At 39.1% G+C, this 26271-nt stretch overlaps 1 protein-coding gene and 1 long non-coding RNA gene across 4 annotated transcripts in view; one reads left to right on the forward strand and one right to left on the reverse strand.

Annotated features, from left to right (window-relative positions):
- The window catches only part of UNC13C (unc-13 homolog C), a 639986-nt gene that overhangs the window by 598520 nt on the left and 15195 nt on the right, over positions 1 to 26271 (forward strand). For both annotated transcript variants that reach the window (XM_074366154.1, XM_045506261.2), the window contains one exon: positions 130 to 277. In XM_074366154.1, the coding sequence (XP_074222255.1) occupies positions 130 to 277 (148 nt within the window). The remainder of the gene's footprint in view (positions 1 to 129; positions 278 to 26271) is intronic.
- LOC123612629 (uncharacterized) overlaps positions 1 to 26271 on the reverse strand; it is a 321171-nt gene that overhangs the window by 64311 nt on the left and 230589 nt on the right. The window lies entirely within an intron of this gene.

Below are 26271 nucleotides of genomic sequence, written 5' to 3' on the forward strand. Positions count from 1 at the left end.
CTACCTTATGTTGCTCATACTGTATTATTCTATCTGAGTTTCACTACTGCGGCAATAAAATTCCTCCACCAATACTTCTAAGTGCCACTGCTTACTTTTTTTTTTTTACTTTTTTTTTTTTCTGTTTAGCAATACTTTCATGCAGGAGGAAATGGCCTGAAAAAGAATTACTTGGAGAAAAGCCCAGATCTTCAGTCTCTAAGATACGCTCTCAGTCTTTATACCCAGACTACTGATGCCCTGATAAAGAAATTCATAGACACTCAAACCTCACAGAGTAAGTAACACATTGCATGTGAGAATAGAGTCAACAGAGCACACCTAAACTTCAACATAAGAATTATTATAAAAAATAATAGTAATTTTACTAGTATAAATTAAAGCATTAATAAGAATGGAGGATTACGGTTAACAGAAAATTACCAAATTTTTAGCACTTGTGAATCATTTATAATTTCAGTAACACTGGGATATGTTTAATACTAAAACTATATGGAATGGTTGACCTTTGCTGTTCATTCTAACGTCATAAAATTTAGTAAAACCTAGTTTTGAATATCCGTAACTATGATATTCTCAATTTAGCTCAAAAGATTAATGTTTGCTGGTCTTGGTAACTTCTAAAATATGGTAATAATTCCCCAAATCCTGATTTCAAACGTAAAGTCTCCTGCTCTTGATTTTCAGGAGGGAAATCTCATTTTATGTTAATTTTATATGAGAAGAATTCTAACTTCTACTTTGAAATGGGCCCAGAGCCAAGTGTTTTATTGGAAACTCAGATCTGTTTCATGTGGCAAAGTTCCCACCTCATAAGCTTCTAGGATATTACTGTTAAACCTCCTTTCTTTCAGGTTGCTTTGTGATTTATTATATCTTGGTAATTACATGCATTTCAGATCTGGCATTTCTGAGATTATTGAAAATGCCAGTCTGAGTCAAAAAAGAGCCAAATGCAGGTTCAAACTCTAGAACATAATAAACTGCACCCCAGAAATAGTAAAAATAAATAAGAGGACACTGTCTTTATTCACGAGTGAGCCCTCAAAGAAGGCAGACTTTTTCCTGTGACAAAAATGTTGCAGACTTGTCTCTGCTTCTTCAGGGCTATTTTCATTTTCTAACCACATTGAAGATAACGCCACGGTAGGTACTAGGTAGGTGCCTGATCTGTCCTTTGTGCTGTCTCCTAGTGTCCAGTGAAATGCTCCGAATACTCCTTTGGATGTGATATGTAAACCCAGGTTACATCTTGGGATGGTTCCAGAAGGGAGAAAAGAGCTGAGTCATAGAGCATTGTCAGGAGATCCATGACTCCTTGAACCCATGATCCCGTAACATTTTCTAAACTGTACAAATACGAATGCAATTCTAATGCATCTTATTAGCATAGTGTCAGAGCTTTAGTCCCAGAGAATGTGAGTGTACAAACACTCTGCTTTGCTGTTTCAGGTATACGTTTTAGCATAGACGTCACACCAAACAACTACGTATGTATGTCAGTTTAGGTGTATGGAATTTGGCACATGTATTTGTTTTGTAATGTGTGAATTGTAAGGCAACATTAAAAATGTATAGGGGGTGGAAATAAGAGGCTTCATTATCCCAATAATCCCTGACAACGTAACTTATTTTAGCCTTGGTCTTTTTTTTTTTTTTTTGCCACCCCCACTTTCTGGCTTTTTCAGTTATTTTTGCATAACTGAAACTGGTAGGCTATAGACATGAAATGGCTTTGCATTTTCTCCATTACCTACAACCATGCTCTGTGGAAACTGTTTCCATCTCCTCCTACCTGCCCTGTCATCCCCCAACTACCCCCATTCCAGCAGGATCAGGCCTGAAGGACCCAAGATGTAAAAGGAGCTTAATGTGCCCTTTGCTCCCCTTCCCCATCATCTCCTAGATCCCTCTCTGCTTCAGGGTTTTCGGGGCAGAAACTGGCGGGGAGGTGGGAGATGTCTTCAGTGTCTCTTTTTCAGCTGCATCCAAATACTGCTTTCTGAGGGTCCCCGTGCTAGGGACCCCTCTATTTGTTCAGCTCCCTGATGAGTGGAATCTGCCCGAGGTCTCTCCCTGACAGTTGATGGCTCCTGCAGCACAAACTATGGCTTCTAGCTCTGTGAATATTCGCTCCTAGTGTCCAGCCCTCTGGAATGGGGTCCCAGCAAGAAGGCTGAAGCCCACCTTCCAGTGGGGTCCACTTGAGTTCATCTGTTCTTTCCATGTCTTTGGTGAATACAGGGACTTCTCCACTGTCACCTGCCATCTCTCTACAGTTCTCCTCTCTACTGGCTCAAGTAGTTGTTTCTACTTCCAAATTGGGGGAGGGGGAAAAGAGAAATACCGCCGCCTAAGATAGCTTAACCATTGTTCAATCAAAGATGGAGGCCAGCCAAAGTCTTCGCTATGTCACAGATGCAGCATTTCTGAGTTTCCATACCCTTTCTTCTACTTCTGTCACAATCCCATCTCGGTACTCATCACCATAGACTGAACAGTCAAGTTAGCAACAACACCATATCCTTTATAAAGTAGTGAGGGGAAGGAGAGATGAGATGAAAGTTCTTTGGATATGAGAGTTCTTTATGAGACAACCGAAAATAAAACAGATTAAAGGATACCATCTCCATTTCTTTGTTCTCTCTTTGGAATAGGTTTAGATGTCCTCTCTCTCTAGTAGTAAAGAAAAAGAAAAACTACAAGGGATAGAGTCTCATTAGAAATTTATGAGCCACAGAGTTCAAATGAAATATCAATTTGGGAAAACAAACTGTCTCCTCTCCTCTTTCTATTTCAAATATTGGAAAATAAACAAATGCAAAATGGATATAGAAGTCATCTTATGTTCTCAAGTGAAACTGAGAGTTCAATTTATGAGAAATGTTTATCAGCCTAGCAATGTACTGCAGTAACCAAACACCATTCTTGCTGCATTCACTTCACATTTAGGAGCATCACCTCCAAATGAAGCCCCACACAATGAGGCATATATTCAAAGCTGAACATAATGTCATGTACCCAACTTGCCCTAATATGGTGGTTACCAAGCAGAGGTGATTTTGTCCCCCTGGGACATCTGTCATTATCTGAAGAGCTTTGGTTGTCTCATCTGGGGGTGGTGGTCGTGTTAACTGGTATTTATAAGTGGAGACCAGGGAGGCTGCTAAACATTGTCCAGAGCACAGGACAGCTTCCTCCAACAGGAAATTATCTTAAGGCTCCAAATGGTAATAATGCTGATGTTGGGACACCTTGCTCCAGCACTAGACTGAAACAAAGTGAAAAGTGATGTAACATAAGTCATGTTAGAAGAGGAAAAACTTGGCTTCAGAAGACAGAAGGGCCAAGGGGAAAACTGAATTAGGAGGAGGTAGAAAGAGAAAGGTGTTCTGGATGCCGAAACTGTCCAGGAAAGTATATACTTGCATTCTTAATTTTAAAATCCCACGTGTCAAGCATATCGACAGTATATTCTTATTAGGAAAAAATATTTATTTTGCCTTTAAAACAAACCTCACCACATTACCATCTATTTTTGTTCAGTAGATATGGATAAAAAGTGTCTTAGATTCCCTTGCACTGTTAACTATTTTGTATAACATTAGTAGAAATTATTTTACTTTTTGTCATAATTACCACAGTCTTCCTCTTCAAATTGACCCTATGATTTAAATGGGATAGTGAGCTTGAAAATTTTTACTTTTTTCTTGTTGTTTCTCAAGGATGTGTTACTTACAGTTTTAGAAACTGGTACAAAATTCATTTCTCACCTCTTGATTATAATATTTATCATCATAAAAAACAGCTTCTTGAAAAGCTATTTCATTATACCAGGGGCCCTTTGAATATTTCATGCAGTAGCAGACAGTGAAAAATGTATAAACTTTAATATATTAAGTAGAATTTTTTTCAATGGATAACACAATTTGGAATGAGACACCAAATGATGAATTGCTGCGTTAACCTGTGTCGGGCTTGAGGAACCGAAATCTCCAAAGCTTTATAGACAAAGGGATTTTTATGTCTGAGTTACAACTGGCTCATAAAAAAAATTGACTACGTAAGTTAAAATATATGAGTTGAAATGTTTTTATTCTATAATCTGTCCTCTTTTTAACTTTTTATGAGTAACATCTTTGAGTGCCTCCTTATTTGAAATTTCTTAAAATTTAAATCCGATCAATTTGGTCATTAGGATAGCCTGTTTCCTGCTAAAGCGGAGTATAATATATTTAAATCTGAAATGGAAATCAGATAGCTACTGATTCACACTTTGGAATCTATGACTATGCTTCAATACATTCATTACATATAAAGCATTAACTGTCTCTACTTACGTCCCTCAAACTGTAGAAGGTATGTCCGTAAGTAGAAAAGACACCATTTTCTCAAGAGGTTCACTGTAAAAAGAGTCTCTTCTCATCAGAAATGGAGGAGAACTGAACATGAATAATATAGAGTCGGCAGAGGAAATGGCATCAAAATAAAGAAGTTAGCTTTGAGTCAGGGTCCATAGCTGAAACTTCACCTTGATGCCACGTATGGGAGAAAACGCTAATAAGTGTCTTCACCTTACCTGGGGAAGTAATATTCAAATCCATGTAACCAACTTCAGTGTAATACTGATTTGAAAGCACAATCAGAAGTGGTTTCTCATTGTGGATAATAAGCCTTTCCGACATAACCAGAGATCCAGAGTCCCATCCAACAGATCAGTGCCTCTGTCTTATCCCTGGGACAGTGGGATTCAAGCAGCTAGCACTGCCTTCCAAGACGAGAGGTTGAGCATTCCTTAGGGAAACAGTGGAAAAACTGAGGAGACTTTATGAGGTTTCACTCTTTAAACATTGTGGTTGGTCTGATGACATCTGAACCTGATTGAGGCTTTTCAGTAGAATCAAAAAGCTGTACACAAATAACTTCAGTAAGAATGGTGATGTGATACGGTTCTGAATCCACTGAATCCTATCCCAGGTAAGAAGTGGCAAGTGTTAGATAAGGTTACAGTAATGCTGAGCAATGCTGGGCACCAAAAGCAAGTTGTCCACCACTGGGCTGTTCTTCCTACTGACCTTGCGAGTAACCCCACCAACACTTGTCGGGTTAAGAAACGAGTTGCAAATAGACTAAGAAACTTGCTGAAGTCATGTAGATAAGAGGCACAGACAATGCCCTTTCTACTACTTCACACTTAATTTAATCAGCAAAGAAAGCAGAATGTATTACTATTACCTCCTCCAGCCCAGACTTTCCTCTCCCTAGTTTTGAATAACTGGGGTTATTACATCATCCTCCTTACTTCTCACTTTAGTATGACGAAAGCTCCCTTCTGTTTAGGACATAATCTTTCAGTTGTGCTCCCCCCCCACCCCATGTCAGCAACAGACTGTAACTTCAAAGTTCTAACTTCTTCCTTTGCTTCCCAGATTCCTTTAATTCTGGCCCCAGTTACTGTGCATGTGCAGTGGCCAGGGCACCTTTTGAATATTAATTGAAAGTCATTATACTGCAGGAATCCAAGTTGAATGTTAAGAAAATGCATCCTGCTTTCAGAAAACCCTTTTTAATAGAGCTTGGTTTCATTCGTCTAGAGTCTATTCTGTGTGTCTGTGTGGCACTGCTTTGGTCTTCCCTCTCCATGAAGCTCCTCTCCACCCTTGTCCCCGACCAGCAGAAGTACCATTTTCTAACACCTCCCTTTGCACAGAGCCTTATCATGATTGCCAATTTACATTTCTCTCCTCTCCCAATGTAAAACTCAGGAACACAGGACCTTGCTTACTCATCCTTCAAATCTAAGTGCCTGGTACAATGCTAGACACAAAGTAGGTACTTAGTAAAATTTAGAACAAATATAAATGCTAGAAAATTAAATGCAGAAAATTAAGAATTAAACTCTTGCAATCATGATGTTCTATTCATGAAACTGTTTTCTGTTACATGAAACTTAAATGCAACCAGGGAGAAATGAAATATGCTTGTGGGTTCTGTTTAGGTCATGTATCCTTTCATCTGACTCTTTTTTAGGAGCACTTACCATGCGCCATCCTTTGTGCTAGATGCTAAGTAAACTACAAAGAAAGGCTATGCTGAGTATCTTCCATCTGTCCCTTCTCTCTCCCTGTGAGACTGGGCTGTGTGAATTACCGCTGTAGACTCAATCTTACTCCCTATCTCCCAGTTGGGTTCAGCCATCTGGAAGCCTCTCCAAAACTCCTTGGGAGTACGGTGAGGTCAGGGATTCATTCCCTAGGCTCCCTCTGGGCATGAGCCATTCATTCAGGCTGACTGTGTCCTTTGACTCCAAGCCTCTCAAAGTTGCCTTCCCTAGAGAGCTCTCCTTCTGGATCTCAGTAGCTCCTTCTGCCCTCAGGCTTTAGGGAGTATGAGTGTTAACAGCCCCACTATCCCTGCCTTTTCCCTAAGCCCTCACTTAAACCTTCACAAAATTTCTTTTCTTAAACCATCCGCAATTACCCTAATTTGAATTTCCATCTGTTTGCTAGTGATACCCTAACTGATACAAAGGCACATCTTCCTGGCTTTGCTAGGTTTTTCTTCCATGCCAACTCTTTCACTGGGGTCATCAAAGATTAACATTTTAAAATAGGCAAGTCAAGCATCAGAATAATTATCTTTGGAATGAGGAAAAACATTACATTTTGAAGACTGAGCTGTCCAAAATGAATAAAAGAGTCTATTAGCTTTTCGCTCAGAAGCATATTTCCATTACACTCTGGACAAGTCATCAAAATCCCAGATCCCACTTTCTCATAATGCAGTTCATCTTGCCCAGTGTTTCCTCTTCTCTGAAAATCGGAAAGCAGACTGAGACAACTGGGAGTCATTGGTGAAATCATTCATAAAATTTAAGATTCTTCACAGCCCAGAATAAGCAGGTGTTTGCTGTATGTCATGTAATGGGGAAGTTATCATTCTTTGTGCATTCATCTGAGTATATGTATTTCTAGGTCAGGAAAGGTGTACTTTCATTGTTGCTCCATTCATTTTTTAGCATACATAGTTGAAGGCTTATTTTTTCCAGAACACTACCCATACAACTGTGGGGGAGGGGAAGGGGCCATCTTCTCATTTCTCAGCTGGGTGAGAACCAGATCTCATTCCAAGACTCTGAAGAATATCAGTGTTATTAAAACACTGCTTCCTCACTTAAAGTGCTGTTGGTTACATCTTAAAGTCTAAGTTGGATTTAAATAATTCTGCTAGCGAGTAATGTACATATTTTTCTAAAATTAAAGCAAAAAATTAAACAAAAATCAAAATTATTTGGTTTCTAAAACAAAACAACAGCAAAAAAAAAAAAAACACTTGACATTTGGAATTATATTTGAAGATCTAACGAATAACCACTCACATTTGCAGTTTGCTATGGTTTATAGGCTCTTCAAATACCTTTTCCTCACTTAAGTCTGAGAACAACCCTGCAGAGTCAGACAGAGGTCTCTGGATTATTGGTCTGACATTCCACACTGCCTCTGGGTGCTCTTTTGAGAGGATCATTTGACTCAAGAGCAGTAGATGTCACTGAAGTGATCTGAGCAAGGGTACAGTGGCGGGGTGGGGGGACACTGAGAGGAGACAGGACAAAAGCAGGGAAACAGGTTGGAGGCAAGGCTGTGAAAACAGCAGTGGAGCTGTATGAGCAGGTTCAAGATGCAGTCAGCATGAGCCAGGGAAATAAATCTTGTTAAATTAATAAAATTTTAGGATAAACAGTTTCTTTTATAGGGTTCCATAATAAGGCAACATTTACTTCTGTGCAGTGAAATGATGGCAGGGTTTTTTTTTCTGCCTGCTTAGAATGTTTTTCACTGTCCAATTATAAAAAAAAGTCCAGGTATTACTTTTTGAATCATAATTTTAAAAGGAAGAAATAGGAAGAACACACTTTGATGTGCAAAGTAAATTAGTTGAATTGAATACCAAGGTATAATCAGTTCAAAGTGGTAGATTTTGAAGTCTTTCAGGGCCTTGGATTTAAATCTGTGGGCGAGAATAAAAGCCCGATTAGACTTTCTCCTTAGGATTCAAAGGATCTGAAAATTGCTCTCTGGCTGGGAGAATTGTGTGGAGTATGAACTACACACACACACATTATATTTACAAACATATATACGTAATATATGTGAATGTAACTTAATCATTTATAAATCTTATTTTATGAAGAAATTGACCAGAGTCATTTTGTCATGCATTGATTAAAATTAAGCAAATGCTAAGTCAGTGATAAAACAGGTATTCTTAAAATTATCAAATACTTTCTTATCATGGTTAATTGTAATACTCTTCAGTGTTTTTGTCATTGCTGTTATTTTGGTTTTAGGACTGACTGGAAAGTGAAACAGAGGTTAGAATCAGTTGTTGGGAGTTTTAGGGAAATGCTGACAAACCGAGATGTCAGAAAAAAACATTCTTCAAATCACTGAGTCAAGAAAGCAAAATGCAGTACAGTCTCTCTGGATCCACTAAGCCATAACGTCTGTTTTTATTCACTGAGAACAGGTTTCAGCGACCAGTAGGGTCAGGGCATTAATTGAAAATTGCAGACTATTGCTTTGCAACCTCCATGTGCCCTTGATAAGTAACCTCCAAGAAAAGATATGGGATGTTTTCTTCAGTTATCCCTGGGCACAAGAAGTTAAGCTTTGCTATTAAGTGTTTGATTTATCTTAGAAAAAGAAATATGAACTGTGTTAAGTGGCATGGAAATAGTAAATCTCCAACTTTAAAGGTTGAAAGTCAAGCTTGTATAAACCTATGGCATTAAGGTCTCTGTTTATTTATGGAGAAGAAGGGACAAGAAATTGATATATTGATTTAAACAGAGGAATGGGGAACCATGCAGTCATGTCCCAAGCATCTGCTCTACTTCTGCCCGGCTGTATGACCTTGGGACAAGTCACTTCACTTCTCAAAGCCTCAATTTTCCCATCTGTAAAATGGGCAGCATAATAATTCCAAACTCTGTTGGGATCACAGTGATAATACACATGGAGAGCTTAGTGCACAGCGATCTCTCAGCAACTGTTCATTCTGAAAAGTGCCTCTTCTACAAACATGAAAAAGAGGAGCTAACTTAGGATGCAGCAGTCTGAGCAAGGAAGCCAGTAACCATATGCTGCCCTGTGACTGTACCTCCACGTCACCATCGGGCTCTCAGAGGCACTGAGACGCCTTCAGCACTGACACCTGAAGAAGTCACACCTGCAGCTTCTGTGAACTTCTCCGTACATGCCACGGTCATCAAATAATTGTCTATTTACTGAGCCCTTGCTGGCACAAAGCACTACGCTGGGTGAGAGACATGTGAAAATTCTGCTCCAAGGAGCTTACAGTGAAGCTAAAAACAACAGAATGAATGAGGGGAAAGAATCACAGAAGGTAGTTTCTGCTAACAACCAGACGAATCTAAAAAGACTGAGTTCTACGGGCTTTCAAGGAGGGAGAAATGACTGTGGGCAGGAGAGTTGGGAGGATTCAGAGAAGTGTGGCTCCAGGTGGGCTCTGAGAACAGTGTGAGGTTCAAGTAAGGGGAGGAGAAGCGGGAGGCCTGCCTGCAAGGCCCGGAGGCCAGGCCTGGAGGGAGAAGTTCTTCTCCAAGTGCAGCCCCAGAGTAGCAGCGTCAGGGTCCCCTGGTGTGCCAGTCAGCTCAGACCGTGGTAACCGAATGCCACAGGCTGGGTGGCTGAACAAACAAATACTTTTTCTTACAGTTCTGGAGGCTGAATGTACTAGATGATTCAGTTTCTGGTGAGAGCCCCCTTCCTGGCTCGGAGGTAGCTACCACGTCACTATGTCCTCTCCAGTGTGTCTTCATATAAGGACATGAACCCTCTTGGGTCAGGGCCCCACTCATATGATCTCATTTAACCTTAATTACTTTCTTAGAGGCACTGTCTCCAAACACAGACAAGTTGAAAGTTATAGCTTCAATATGGATTTTAGGGGGACACAAGCATCTGATCCATTAACACCTGAGAACTTGTTAGGATTGCAAAATCTTGGGCCTCACTCCCACACCTGCAGAGTCAGAAACTCCAGGAATAGGTCCCAAAAGTCTGTGTTTTAACCAGCCCTCCAGGAAAGTGAGTTGAAGAGCCACCAGAGTAGAGTCTGCAGGGAGGAGTGAATGAGGGGAGATGGAAGTAATAGGTTGTGGTCAGAACTTGGAGAACTTTGGATGTCAGACCCAGGAGGGTAGAGACTGATCTGTCCTCAGGGAGAGGCCCCAAAAGAGGGGAGGTCAAACAGGTTACCCTAAAGCACTCATGCGGCGCTATCTGTGTTTGCACAGGAGGGAAGGAGGGAAGGAAGAGAAGGAAGGAGGGAGGGAGGGAGACAGGAAGAAAACCTTTTGGAAAATAGGCTTGCAGTTTAAAGATTCACAGTCTAAACACAGTAATAGCAGGAACAGGTAAGAAGGGATGAATATGAGTACCGTGCAGGAGGAATCACAGGTCATTACAAAGCCAAGCAAGCAAAGGAGGAAGAGTGGTAAACCCTGGGAACTTGCAGATACGTGAAACCTACCACTGACTAAAATACGGAAGGGTTGCTGGGGAGCTGTTTTGAGGCAAATGATCAATTCAGTTTTATCTACTTCTGTCAATGTTAACCACAGGACACAAAAGTGACTGCCCACTGGGCATATGGGAGATGCCATGAAGGGAGCAGTAGTTCTGCTGTACGTTCAGGGGGTGATGACTGAATCCTGGGGAGTGGGTGCAAGCTCTGAGGGAGGGTATCCAGCAAAGGAGGATGAGCGAAGTCAGAGCAAGCCAGTGTTTAGAGGAAAAGTGTGGCCCAGAAAGGGAAGGTGAAGGGCAGGGCAGGGTGGTGCCATTTGAGCACTTTAGCTACTAGTGCTTTAAAAGATCTCTTAAGTCTGAGCACTTCAGAAGGGACATGTTTGCAGCTCACTGTGAGTCCTCTAGATAAATCATCAAGCTCGTGACTAGGGTCAACTAAGAAAATTGCAAATGATGATCATCGCTGCTGTTAGCCTGACTCACTGGGAAGTTGGGTAGTGGCCTCCAGCACCACCTGAAGGACCTAAGGGTGCTGGCCATTTATGTGTACTTAAGAAGTGAGTCACCTCATTTTGGGTTTCTGTGACAGTAAACGTGTGGTCCTCACACGTTAGTGCACATGAGAGTCACCTGCAGGGCTTGTTAAAACACAGACTGCTGGACCTCACTCTGAGAACTTCTGATTCACCCAGTCTAGGGTAGAGACCAAGAATATGCATTTATTTATTTTTAAATTAATTTTTCTTTTTTAATTTTAAATCTGCACTTTTTTACTTTTTACATTTTTTTGGTTTTGTTAGGAGGGGGAGGTAATTAGGTTTGTTTGTTTATTTATTATTAATTTTTTAATGGAGGTACTGGGGATTGAACCCAGGACCTCATGCATACTAAGCATGCACTCTACTACTGAGAGACACCCTCCCCGCTAAGAATTTGCATTTATGAGAGGTTTCCAGGAGCTGCTGATGCTGCTGGTCCAGGAACCACACTTTGAGACCATTCTGTAAGCCTTACACAGAGGGACGCCCTATCATGAGGCCACCTACAGCCAATTTAGGATGTTGGCTGCAAACTAATTGCAGGTAATTTTTTTAGTGTTTCCAGGCTGAAACCTCTAGTTAAGAGGAACACTCAGGAAGCATAAGAACAAAGTATGGACTCAATACAAATGTTTTTCCCCCTCAAACTAAAGCATGTTTTACAGCCTCAAAGGAAGATCCTCATGTAGATGGCACCAAAAACAAATAAACCAAAAACAAAAAGCTAAAATACAGAAAGGCCCTTATTGAAAGGAAACAAAAACATTTTCCTGTTTGCCAAAGTTGACACTCAGGCTTGCATATTTCCCTCAAGTTCTCCTCATATTTTAGCTCCCACTTAAAATGACACTGCCTTTTTATATGTAATAGAAAAACCTAGAAACAATTCCTGCCTGTTATTCCAAACAAAAGGGATGATTTTCAGTTATTTTGTTTACTTTTTGTTCATGAACAATATTATATGATTTAAAAGCCAGTTTCTGTGGGGAAACTTGGCTGTTTTTATATATTTATATATATATATATATATATTTATGGTGTAAATTTTTATGATAGATTTAGAACATGTTAGCTCCTTCGAGCTCTAAGTTGCATCGCTGTCTTGTAGTATGCAGTTATGCCTTGTTTCATTTTCCACTTGAAGTCATTTCATTTGCCTGGCTTATAAACACCTTGAATTCTCTTTAACTGAAAAGGCAAGGTAAAGTGATAGAGTGTCCCGCTTAGCAATAATAACCCCCAAGGTAGAACTAAACTAAGCAGAGCAAAACCATAGCCAACATATCCTACATCATTAAAGAAAGGAAAGAAGATGGCACTGAAGAGGCAGGAAAGTCACCATGAAGAAACTGAAAAGAACGGAAGAATAGGCAGATGGACTGGAAACGGAAATGAAGAAAGTCGCTTTTTCTTTTCTTTTGGAATAAGCCAGTTTGGAAATGAGCAGGACATTGTGACAGTTACTCAGACGGCAAGGCTAGTGAGTCCTAGACAAACGTGGTCCACATGCGCATCAGACAGAGCAGACCTGTGTATCCCGCTGGATCCTCTCAGTGACCCTGTAAGGAACACGAGACTACACCCATTGTCAGGTGAGAAGACAGGGCTTCGGGGTGAGGCTGGGTGGCCGAGAAGAGTCACATGGGTATTAAGTAGTGGAACTGAGCGCAAATCCAAATGCTTCAAACTACTAACACGGCATTTTTCATTGAGCAGCCGACTAACCAAAGCTTTTATCAGAAAGCTGATTTTTCAGACATTGAGAGTAATGCTGTGTACATGTGAGTGACACCAGTTTTGGCCTAGAGTCACTGCTCCTCGTCACTAGCCTATCACTAGCTATTTACAGCTACACATGAGCACTTACGCCAACCTCAGAGGTTCTCGTCAAGAAAAGATAAATCCTAGGGAGGAGGGTACAGCTCAGTGGTAGAGCGCATGATTAGCATGCAGAAGGTCCTGGGTTCAATCCCCAGTGCCTCCATTAAAATAAACAAACCAACCAACCTAATTACCTCCCCCAACACACACACACACACACACACACACACACACACACACACACACACAAGATAAATCCTGAGCAAGCTCCTCTGCACTAGAGTCCTTCCCCTACTTTTGCTTTGACGTTGTATCTTTTAAAAACTTCCAAGGTAATTTCTATTTCTTCAGTATCTCCTTGCAATCATTGTTACCACTTTTATCTACAATAGTATAACAGGTTAAGAACCTTTTCTCTAATACTGGTAAAACTGTTCAAGTCTTGAAAAATAAGATTCTCAATGACTAAGTCACTGTGGATCCAGGACCCCGGAAGAACCTCAAGAGAGCAGTCATTCCTACAGTAATCACATACTGACACCACAAAACAGAGTTATCTACAGTGTTTTTAAGAATCTCCTCTAGGTGCCCCATCAGTTTTTGATCCATTGTAGAGGGAACAATTCTTCCCCACGTCTAGACACATTCTCTCTGGGTGTGTGTTAAGCCTGTTGTTTTATCTGTGTTTCTGTCCCCTAGGGAAATGAAGGACATCTGTGTCTTTTCTTCCTGAATATTACTTGTAACCTAAAGAAAAATGGACCTCCCACTCTCCTTTCTCTCTGGTCTCTCCCCAGCTACTGCAAGTAAACTTGAGAGAACATTAAGTGTCGGTACTATTTAAGTTAGAGATGCTGAAAAGATGATTTTCCTCTCTTGCTTTTAAAGTGGTAGCATGTTTTGATTATTTTTGTTTTAGGAAGAGATTTCATAGCTGTAACGTAGCAGGCATATAATCATCTAGTAAGCCCTTATTCTAGTAAATAATTTGAGCCAAAAGGAATGATGAACACCACTCCTACTAGAGGTCTCAGTCTGATTCACCAGGGTGTGACAGGTAAGTGTGGGACTGTTAGAGGCTCATTTCAGAGCAGCACCCGTGAGCATGGGAACATGGATGGCTCTGGTCTGCTCCTTGGCCTCATTAGAGCAAGACCTCCGTAAATCCCAAAAGGATAGAGTTGTTATCCAAAGAGCACTGTGTGAAAAAGTCTAGAAATGGATCTCAAAAGAAGCATGTGATTTAGAGAAGAAGGAATTTTCTATGAACACAATATGGTATCCCCAAGGGCAGAGTCAGGCTGTGTTCAGAGTACAGGGAAGCAGGCCAGAAGCTCAGGAACAGAAAGTCTAGTTTGAGAACAAGATGAGCTCAAGTAGATTAAATTAGATTATAAAACACCTCTTAGATGTCTGTGTCCATATAGAACTTTCCTACTTCTGAATATATCATAACTGTAACACCTGATTACGCACTACATACAGTTCACTATTTGGTGCCTTGTTTTTTCAGGTGTTTATTGACAAGCATTTCTGAATTATGGAATATCCTCCCTTAATCAGCTTTTTATTTCATATACAAGTGTTTTTTCCTCTCTTAAAAAAAAAAAAAAAAAACTCACCTCTTTTCTACCTTAAGATAACCCCATAGATTGATCATTCATGAGATTGATGTTAGCTAAGTATTTATCATGGACTATCCCAGCTAGATACTGTGACACAGCTCTGAACACTACCGACCCTAGTCTCCGGTAGTTTAGAGTAAATTACTTCACTCTTCCCGGCAGTTAATTCCTTAGTTCCAAAGAACACTTGGCATGTCATGCAATGGATATGAGTAAAATAAGCCAAATAAACAGAAAACATGTTTTCATGATCTGTGGACCAGGAACTCTGCTATATGCTACAGGGAATACAGAGGGCAATGCAGTGAGGTTTCTAACATCAAAGAGAAGAAAACCTCCTGGGGGATAAGGCCACAAACAAAATTACTTAATAATCCCAGCCAAGCCTGCAAGAGCGTCACAGGGCAGCACTGTGGATTTAGAGGCAGGAGGGAGCACTTGGTGGTAGGTATGCGCTGAAGGAGCAAAGCCCTAGCTTGACACTGAAGGATCGGCAGGGTCTGTGTAGTCATCAACCAGCAGGGAGTAAAAGAAAGACATAAACATTGGGCCAAGTGATGGAGCAGCTGCCTTATTTGCATCAGTGTCTTCTAGGCAGCTAATAAAAATTAACTATGGCCTTCCTCCGCCAGCAGGAAAAGGTATTTAAGTTTTGCTAATCACAGAAAGTACAAGACTTCCCTGGTTATTACCACTGTGCTCTTTCATTTTGAGGGCATGTTTGAATGGTCCAGACAGCGCCCTTCCTCCCTACCCCCACTTTGCTGTCAGTGCTGGTCAGTTGAACAACAGGCAGAAGGAAATAAAATCATCTGGGTACCATTCTAAGGCTACCACCATCCATCTAAGGCCCTATTCCCCCTCCAAATGGAGACATGGAAGTGGGCATGGTAAGGAAATAGTGAGGATGAGAAGTTTCTGGTCTTTGCAGGGATTTCCGGTCCTCCCCACACACTGCCCATCAGTGAGAGGGTTAACTTGCACTCTCCCCCTCCTTCTCCAGCTCCCCTGTCTTCTCCCTGCTCTCCTCACTAGCCCTTTTCTTGGCTGGTTCAGCCTGGCTTACATTCAACAGGTGATTCTTTCTCCATCAATTAACAGCTATTGAGATGAGATTAGCTCCTTACTGGCCTCTGAGGACCAAGAAAGCATCCACGGGAAGCAAAGCCATAGACAGTTTCCATGGAGCTCTGCAGCCTGGAGGTAGAGGGGCTAACTTTATTTCTCAAGCACCTTAATTATCGTAATAGCTCTTTAACACACTACTCAGAGTAATAAACAAGTAATAAACACAATTGTTTCTAGCTTTCCATGAGAACAATAGATTAATTTCCCTGGGCTGGAAGTGAGATAGTGTTAAAGCATGCAAAGAGTGGGCAGAAAATCCTCCCACCCTCAGGCAACTTCCTAGAAACGAGACACAGGAATATCCTTTAAGCGGCTACCATCATGTTCCCTGTCCCAGTCACACTCCCACCCTCCCTTCAAAGGTGACCACTGTCTTGACTATTATAGTAATCAGTTAATCAGTTCTTAGCATCTCTTTGCAGTTTTACACCCAAGAATGTTTCTTTAGACACTAGCGTTTCATCTTGCTCATTCTTTTTAATTGAAAACCTTTTTAAGTCCCTTTACTTTCTAAGTCCCTCCTCCATCTTTCTTCTTGAGAATTTATCTTTTGAAGAATACGGGTTGCTTGATTGTAGAGTCTCCCACAGTCTGGATTTTCCCTGTTGAAGAGGTAGGGTGTGATTCAGCATATCCTTCTATGTTCCTGCAAATTGGCCTCTGGCCTGACTGGACTCAAACTCCATCCCCTATTCAAAGCACTAGGTAGGACAGGTGTAGAGTGCACAGAGTATGGGTTGCTCCTGCCCCTTCGGTCCTTTCTCTGTGCACTCACCTGTTCCCTTCCAAATTCTAGCTGTCATTTCCAGCTGGTTCTCAGGACTGTCCAGTGAGTACCTATTGGCTACCGTGGGGCTCTCCGGCTCTCAAGTCTGTCAGATGTCCCCATGCTTCACTTCCAAATGGGAATCAGTTACACAAAAGCCTCGTGGCTGTTGGCTGTGACTCCTGCATTCTCATGATTAGGGGTTCTTGGGCTACCTTGGCAACAGTTTCATGGTAAATGTTTTCCTTGGGGTTTTAGTTTCACTAAGTAGTTGCTTTGTTTGTCTTTTTGTGGACTTTGGAAGATCCAAAAATTAAGATGCTACTCTTATAAAACCATCTTCCCAGAATTCTGGTATGATTTTTTTTAATCATACTCAATGTTTTTTTTTGAAGAAATGATTCTTATATTTTTAATGAGAAAAATACTTGATATTCATAAAATCACTTAACTGGCAACTTTGAGAAAACATACTTATTTTATACATTGAGAGAGTCTTATCTGGCTGTTTATCATTTCACAGTTAAATTGCTGCCAGATCCCTGTTTATAGCTCTGACCTCACTCCCAGCCATATACAGAAAATCACTTCTGTTGCTAATATTCCAGTCCAGATCTATGACCATTCCCACCCCAAGTTCATACACAAATGGTAAAAACACAAAGAACTTCTCTATTTCAATAGACTTTGCAGAAAGCTCACTCCTGGGTATGATTTTATCTTTCTACCTGGCTACCTGAATATACCATTTCCACTGTCTTCATTACCAAATTCCAAGTGTCCATTCCCACTTATTCACAGGTCCTTTTATCCCTACAGGCTACGGGTGCCTGAGACCCAGATTTCCAGATCTTTGATTTGCTTCTGATGCTTTGACCCTCAGCTTACTGATCTGAGACCTGGACCCTTGCCTGTCTCTTTATGGAGCTGACCTTTTCTTAATCCTACACTGGACTGGCTGGTCCCACTGCCATTCATGTCCTGGCATAAATATTATATCGTATAACACAAGGTGGCTTGCTTTTCCCAATAATATTATGTAACATCTTCATGTGTCATTTAAAAATCTTGCAAAGTATGAGTTTTAAAGAATGCATAGTTTCCTACCTATCATGGGCTAAACTACACTTAACCGTGTATCTAACACTTTTCCGATAGAGGATTACAAGCTACTCCAGAGCCTGTTCCATGCCCTGTGCTGTGTGCTGTGCACTGTCACTGCGGCCACACTGAGCTCGTGGTGCTGGGGCAGCCCTGGCGGTCACGCCGAGGAATCCCTCAGAATCCCTGTCCTTAGAAAGCTTACAGTTTACTGAATTGCATCTTGTATACAAGTAACTATAATCAAAGTAGAAAATACCAAAACCTTTAAACAAATTATAAATGAAGTTGTGACAGAGGAAAGATTTTTTCTGGTGGAGGACTCAGGGAGGGCTTCCTGCAAAATACGGCATTTGACCCCAGCCTCAAATCCTGACTTGACTTTACTTTTTTAACTATATATATATAAAATACATTGACTTTTTTAGGGCAGTGGTTTTCAGTTCTATGGCAAATCTTTCACTGGGAATAGAACCAGTGGTTGGCTGTGACAGAGGTCTAACTCTAAGTAGTTTAAAGAGGGAAATAAACCGTAAGAATGCTGGCAACTCACAAGTTAGAACAAGCCACAGGGTGCAGGGATGTACTGGGCCATGGAAATTACTAGAAGCCAGTTTTTTAAATTCCTTCAGAACACAGTCTCTTATCTGTGTTTCTCCATGTGTGTTTGCTCTTTTTCAGGGTCGGATTCAATATTTTCTTTAGAAAGAAAAGTGATTTTTAATGCTTTACCCTCAGAGATGTTAAAATGATTGCCCATGGCCAAAGCTAGTAAATGGTAAAACCAGGATTCAAACCCAAGTCTTTCAGATTACAAAGTCAGATTAAACATAACAAGTTACCTATTTATGTATTTATTCTACTTCTCTCTAAGTAGGAAATAAATACACTGTGCTCCTTTTGTGGGTTATCCACCCTACAAAACCTAGCAAAGTGGCAGGTTTAATAATCAGCAACCAAATTAAGAAATCATGCTTAATTCATTTATTTTTAGACTCTATATAGTAACTGTATATTTTTATATATCCAGGTTCAGTCTTATTCAGTACTGTAGAATGATCAGTAAGTAAAACAGATGAAAGAAGATCAAGAAAAGGAAAGAAGAGAAGGAAATACAGAGGGTTTCTTGCATAAAGTTCTCTACATTCACTGTATCTACTGGGAAGGGGAACCACATCTATTTTCTGTTTCTTTTCTAACAAATGTTATTCATTCTGTCCATTACAATTCCTTCCATCTTGTTACACTGTCCTCACCAGATTACATTTAGATTAGACCAGTTCTTGATAAAAAGGTCAGAGCAATACATTACCAAGTCCTGACGCCGAAGTTAATTTGTCTGTGCCCACCTCCTGCAGAGTATCTGCCTCAAAGTGATAGTGAGAGTTACATTTTCCTATTAAAACCTTAGCCTCTAGTTCTTAAGTCTTTAGACCTGCAATGAAGTCTTAGATATTAAACGCTCTCTCAGCCATATACTTTGAATCTAGGGCTGCCTGTTGATAACTGTGGTGGTTCTTAGATCCATTTGCATTGCTGGCTGTAACAAAGCTGATTCTTTGAAAATGGCTTTCACTTCCTGAGTGTATTCTGCTGGGTAGGCATTCTTGACTGATCACTGTAAAGAAGTCAGCTCAGTCGTGTGCTCTCACCCAGGTACCTATTACCGGCTCACTGTGGACACTACTCCACCTACCATCGATGCTCATTACCAATTTCCTCTCCACACTCTTCAATTACTTGCTCACATGCTGCCTTCAGCAATTTGTTCACGATATCTGCCTGGTAGGGCGGATAACATCCCGGTCGAAATGACAGCCACATCAGTGAAGTGTGTATTCTCACAGATGGGGAAAGCACAGGGTTTTAATTTAGTGAACTGAACTCACCATCCATACCTTCCTGCTCCAGTCTTCCAATTTGTTTGTTTTGTATATTGAATCATTTTAATTGACAAGTGGTAGCTGTTCACTGAGAACTAATCAGATAATCAGAAGTATAGGATGGAAAAGCTAATACACTCAGCTGACTCCATCCCTACAGTGTGCACTTTTATATTTATTCTCCCAGACCTTTCAATCATGCACATAGAACACTTACATTCTTCTTTATCTTCCTCAAAACTGTGGCATGTGCATACTGTTGTGCTATGTGATTTTTCACATACTTCTTTTCATGTTATATATGTAGATTTCCCTCCTTTAGTATGGATTCATAATATTTCAAAATAAGATATATGACAATGTACTCACTATTTTAGTATTTATAAACATATAGGTTGTATCCCATTTTTTTAGTCATTATAAAAATGTTGCCATGAAATCCTTAGTCATACATGTCTTTGCGTATTTATGCAAATATTCCTGTATCCCGGGTTCACAGAAAAGAAATTGCTAGGTCAAAGGGAATTGTTTGATATTCTAATAAACAATGACATCAGTAACACGGAGGACTTTCTATATGCCAGGCACTTTTGTAAGTTCTTTACAGGTGGTAACATATAATCTTTACAACAACTGGATGAGGCAGGTGCTACTGTTACTCTTATTTTACAGACGAGAGAATTGAAGCACAAAGAGATTAAATAACTTGCCCAAGGTCACCCAGCTAATATGTAGTGGAGCCTGAATTCAAATCCAGGGAATATGGCCCAGAGACTTTCTATGCACACTCCTCCAAAATTTGCTTTCCAATTTCTTTGTTGTATCAGTTATCCCACCAACTTTGCCAATAATGGATATTATCAAAATTTTTGTATGTAGTTTTTTTTAGCTTAACTTTGAAACTTTTTAATCTTGGTGTAACTTCATGATACAATAAAGCTTGATCAGTAGAACAAACACAAGAATACATAATGAGGCAGAATATTAAGTGCCAAAATGAGTGGTAACAACAGAGAATTGGCTCCCGGTGACAGTAAACAAGTCGGCTGGAGTGATTGGGAAAGCCACAGATAGATGGCAGAGCTTTTGCGGGGCAGTATATAAACATATGCAAGAAAGGCTTGCAAAAAGGGATATCGTCGAGTGTAGTGAGGGATGAATCTGATAGGCAGAATTTCTAAAGCCAAGAGTTACTTAGGAAATTTGGAATTTACCTTCAAAACAACAGGAACCCTTGGTACTAGAAGAAGAAGAGTAACAGGATTGGAAAGTTTAGTCCTGCTAAATTATCTAAAATATAACAGAAGTGTGTGAAAGCAAGGTGACTTCTTGGCAGGTGACACAGATATCTAGATCTGGTGATAAGGTCCTAAACTAAGAGAGCAGAATGTTGAAGTAGAGACTGAATCAAATAAACTATGTAAAGAAAAATGGGCAAGATTTAGTTTTGGTTAGGATCAGCAAATGAAGCAGAGAAAAAGTTCTGTGAGGTTTTCAATGATTTGAGCTTGGGTAGCAGGAAGAATGGTGTCATGAGGTTGGAAATGGGGAAGCTGAGAAGCGGAGTAGATTTGAAAACACCGTAAGTTAATTTTTGGACTTGATGAGATTAAACTAAGATAAAAACATCAAGCAAGGATATCTGTTAGACAATTAGAAATGGAGTTCAGTTGGAAGATGAGGTTAAGGGCTATAAATATACATTTAAAACAATAAAATATGAAAGTTGAAACTATAAAACTGTGGAAAGGAGTACTGAGAAAAGACAGGAGAGAACAAGGGCTGATACTGGAGGATGTCATGTAACAAAAAGATGAAAGAAGAAAAAGGCTACAAAGATGACAGAAAAGAAGTAAACCAGAGACGTAAGCAGTGAATCAAGAAAGTAGACACTGAATGAAGCCAACGGGGATAGGACTACAAGGAGGTTATCAATCATATCAAAGCCAAGGACATGGAAAATAGCAAGGAACTGGAGAAGAAGAGAAAAAAAAAATATATATATATATTTACAGTTAAAAATAGATCATTGCTGACATTTCTCAGTAGAATTATTCTCTCTAAGATGCAAGAGATGACTTAAAGCTTGATTGGAAATAAGTGATCAAAAATGGATGGTACATTAAAAAATTGATAAATATGAAGAATAAGATAACATCTAAAGAAGTCAGAATGTCAGTGTGTAGGCTAGTTGAGTTTTGTTTTGTTTTTTTTTAATATTTGTGAATTAATCTCTGCAGGAACTTGTAGGATCCTGAAAGATCAAGTTATTTTTAATCTCTTTATCAAACTCTTCTGCAAAAATATATGGATATACTGTTTCAAAGCTCTATTATCAGGAGATAAAAATTCCTATTCATTGATAAATTTTGTGTTTTAGCTAATATTAAATCAATGCCTCTTGACACAAGTCTTAAAACATTGTTTTAACTAGGTTTCTTTTATTTTGATTATAAAGGTAAACTATGCATAGTGGAAAAAAAGAAAATACAGAACAATATAAAAAAAGAAAGATTATTCATAGATTATTGAACTTTTGATATATTCTCTTGCAGTTTCATCTCACATTTGTTTTAAATACTTCAGAAGCTTTGTATGCAGTTATATGTCCCTTTCATACAGCATTTCAACATAAGTATTTTACACCATACTGTAACTCCTTGTCAGTGTGTCATGCTTATATCCAATCACATAGATAATTCATTATTTATTTATGTATTCCCCAGTTACAGGACACTTAAGTTAATTCTCATTTCCAATCAGTATTTTAAATTACATGTACTAACATTTTTTCCAGGTAAACTTTTTCTGTGTTTAGAATTATGTTTTGAATAATTCCATAAATGGAATTCAAAACAAAGTTCTGAATAACTAGAAAGCATGTAATACCCAAGTAGCTTTCCAACTATAAATTTGTTTCCATCACAAGTTCATTAGAATATTAGATTTTTGCACAAAATCTCTAGCACTAGGTGGTTCTATTTGTTTAAAATATTTCCTAATGTAATGGATAATATACATTAATTTGATTATTTTAAAAGTTAAACATTTTCAATATCAACTAGTTGAATTTCTCTTTTTGTGATCTGTTTATGACCTTTATTTACTGGTGCCTTGGAGTTCATCAGTTTGGATGATTTCTTTTACATTCAGGATAGTAACCCTCTATAACATTTATTGCAAACATTTTCTCTCTCAACTGATTACTTGCATATGATGTTTTTTGACTTACAAATATTTTCAGTGTGTTCGTCTTTGTGATTTATTTCCTTAAAGTCCAAGGAGACTTTCCACATACAAATATCAAGTGAAAATTTATCTATATTCTTCTTCCTTTTCAGTTTAATTTTTCAATTTTAACTTTTAACAAACTTTTCAAAGTTACTTTGCCATTAAAGAGTTCATCCCTTCTTAACACCTGCCATCCTGTTCAATCCACACATCATCCAAATTTCTGTTCATTCGCATCCATGAAGCTCCTTTATTGTGCCACACACAGGGACAGACACTGGGAATATAAAACTAAATAAAACTATGCTTGCCATAATAAATTCAAATCTAATAGGGGAAGTATATCCATTTGCTAGCCACCTGATAGTTACAATAAACTATATTCTCATCTTTAAACAGCACCATTGCTTCCTGCCATGGTTTCTACAGCACAACTTCCCCAGTCTTAAGTTCTTTTCGTTGAAATGTATCTCCAAGTCATCTTCTCTGGTGAAACATATGTGTGTTTGTGTGTGTGTGTGTACATACATAATATATATATATATAAAATAAATTTATACATACATAAAATTTTCTTAGCTCTTGAATATTTGAAAATCACTTTTTGTTTCATTCATCATAAGAAACAACTGTCCTAAGTTTAAATTCCATGATCATGGACCCTCACTATTTTGTAGGCATTGCTCTATTTCCTTCTGAATTTATTTTGGGAGGGAAAATAGAGGCCAGCTGAAATTCTTCCCCTTTTCTTCTTGAATATATTTCTTCCTCCTCCTGTTCCTCCTTTCTTCCTCCTCTTGTTTTTCTCTTTCTCCTTTTCACCTCGATCTACATGGGTACAGTTTGTGCTTTTTAATTTTCTGAAACAAACTGAGTTCTTTAAAAGTTCAGGGCTCTGTTTTTAACCTGAAGAAATTTGCTTTTATTATGCATTTTTCATTCTGGTCTCTTCAGAAGCAGCATTTCCTTGAGTTACTGTTACCTTTCTCTTGTGCTACAGAGTATTTTTTCAGAAGCCCCTTAATTGAGTTTTATATGTTTACTCATCCTCAAATGAGAAGATCTATTCAGATAATACATTCGGGTAAACTCGATTACCCTTAGCCACTTCTCAAAAACCTTTGGTTACTGATAGATCCAACCATTTGAAGCCAGGGGTGCAAAACCTCTACCTTGACTTTAATTATCGAAACTAGCTCAGTTTCTACTACTGCATTTATTGATGTCAGTGACGACCAAGAAGAAAAGACGAGTCCTGCAGTTCTCACCCCTCAAAACGCATCATTCCCTCGTCTCTTCCTCCCAGTGACTAACCTGGTGCGGGCACACACTGCCCCGGGGCGGGGGTGGGGGGTCTTTCTCATTCCCTTCTCCCCCGGGCGCTAGTACTTGCTAGTACTGGTGCATGAACAGATTTTGAAAGAGAGAAACTAACAGGTCAGGTGAAACAGACAATGATTAGAAGTAATTATTTGACACTAATCAGAATTGAAAGTTTATTTGCTTGTCTGATGTTTTCCACTTCCAAGTTTCCAGTAGGAAAAAACAGCAGTAATTGTCCATATCCACATCCTTCCTACCTCCTGAACTCTAGTACTCTTTGACAGTCTGTCCCATTCTGTGGATCCCAAAAGACCTTCTTAGAAGTGAGCTAGTTTGTCACTGGAAAGAGAGCTTAACTGAAAATAGCAAGACCCACCACTGATATTGCTTAGCTGTGGGAACTTGTACAAGACACTTAGCCTCAATTTCCTTATCTCTTAAACAAAGATATTGAATCACATAGTTTCCAAGACCCACTCTAGTTCTAACATTCTTTAATTCTAAAGACTATATTTTTAATACTAAAATATTTCAACTTAGGATAACTAAACTTTCCAAAACAATTCTAAAAGGATACCTAACTAGTTCAGTGATTTACTTAAAGGACTTGACACATTTCAAATCTTACTACTCTCAGATTAATTTTTCAGCACCCCATTTCAGCATGCTATAGCTATGAAAACTTACAGATATAAAGTTAACAATATAAGATGTTTCAATCAATGGTAAGTTTAAGGATAAAATACAGAGAGCTATGAAAACATAAGACTCCCAGGAGGCAAAATTAATTTAAATATACATTTGAATGACTACTGTGGGGTTTAATATAAAAAGTTGCAAGTGAAAGCTAAATATTACCACACACAAAAAAACATAACCTTAAGATACATAGATGCTTTCTGCGTAGTACGTTCCTTATCTTTGATTCCACATAATCTTCTGCCTTTTAGTTCAGCAGGACTTTAAATGCCATGAAAAACAAGAACAACAAGATAGAGTTTGCTTTTTCCTCTTTGCAGAGAACATTATAGCATGTCAGAGATCTGAGGTCAAATCTGTTTTCTGTTTCCTGACTGACAGGTAACTACCATCCAGGCCCCAATTTTACCATCTGTAAAATGCACACTATACCTTTATCTGATATCAGAGATAGATCACAGACTTAAAGCGTTCAGTACAAGGTCTGGCATACATAAGTGGTCAGAAATTGTACCCATTATTATTATTATTACCATGAATTACTTCAAATATAAGTATTTGATAACAAGGAGATAGTGAGCAAAGAACAGAGAAAAAAACATGAGAAAAGTACAAGAAGGGATAAGAGGAGGAAAAGGGTTTAAGTCAAGCCACTTCCTGGTTGATTCTACTCTGACCATCTCTGATGACGTCTAAGGACTTAGAGGACTGAATGGAGGGAAGTTACTCCCACCTGGAGTCCCAGACCTGAAGGCAGGAGAAGCAATAGGGAAGGTCACCTGATAGTGAACTTTGGCATTGCTAGAGTGGCCATCCCTTGTGAATCCTCCACACCTTTCCTTGGAGGGTCCCAGTAAAGTCCCATGAGGACAGATTCAAACCCCTCTGTCAGAGGTTTAACTGGTTGGGTTAACTTGGACTGACTTGAGCAGCTGTGATATTTTTCATCTAATATTTTACAGGATGCTAACTGAAGACTTGGAGGTAATTACCAATTTAAAACATTACTTGAATAATCATTTCCTAAATGTTTATAGGATTATTCATTCCTTCACAGAATGCACTAAAATCATGTTGGGTTCGAGAGACTAACTCTATTAGGGTGCTTATATATAATGCTATATCATAATCTGATAGTAATCAGGATCTTTTATCAAAATGCTTTTTTTATCAAAAGCTGCTCTTGTAAAGAGAACTTCAAATAAAACAATCAGTTCTTTCATCCTCCTGCCCTTTGCCAACATTGACTCACATAAGCATTACTCATTCCTGAAACAGCATGTTTCCGTGACCCAATAATGTTGGTGACAAAGGACACATTCTAGGGGCTCAGATGTTGATTTGAGGCACAGTAGTCTCATTTCTGTGGATTTAGAATAGACAAGATTACATAACAGGCACAGCCTCTGATTAAATTTTCATTAAGTGCTCATAAAAATTGTTAAATAAATGAATAAAAAAGAGAAGATTATTTTCACATTGCATTCCACCAGAAATGGAAATCTCTTATATGGTGCCTTTTTTTTCCATCTTTTTGGAAAATAACTGCCTGATTGATATAGAATTTCTTCAACTTGAAGATGCTTTTGTTCACTTCCGTTT

The sequence above is a fragment of the Camelus bactrianus genome, chromosome 6, assembly GCF_048773025.1.
Source record: "Camelus bactrianus isolate YW-2024 breed Bactrian camel chromosome 6, ASM4877302v1, whole genome shotgun sequence".
In the NCBI taxonomy this organism is placed as follows: Eukaryota; Metazoa; Chordata; class Mammalia; order Artiodactyla; family Camelidae; genus Camelus; species Camelus bactrianus.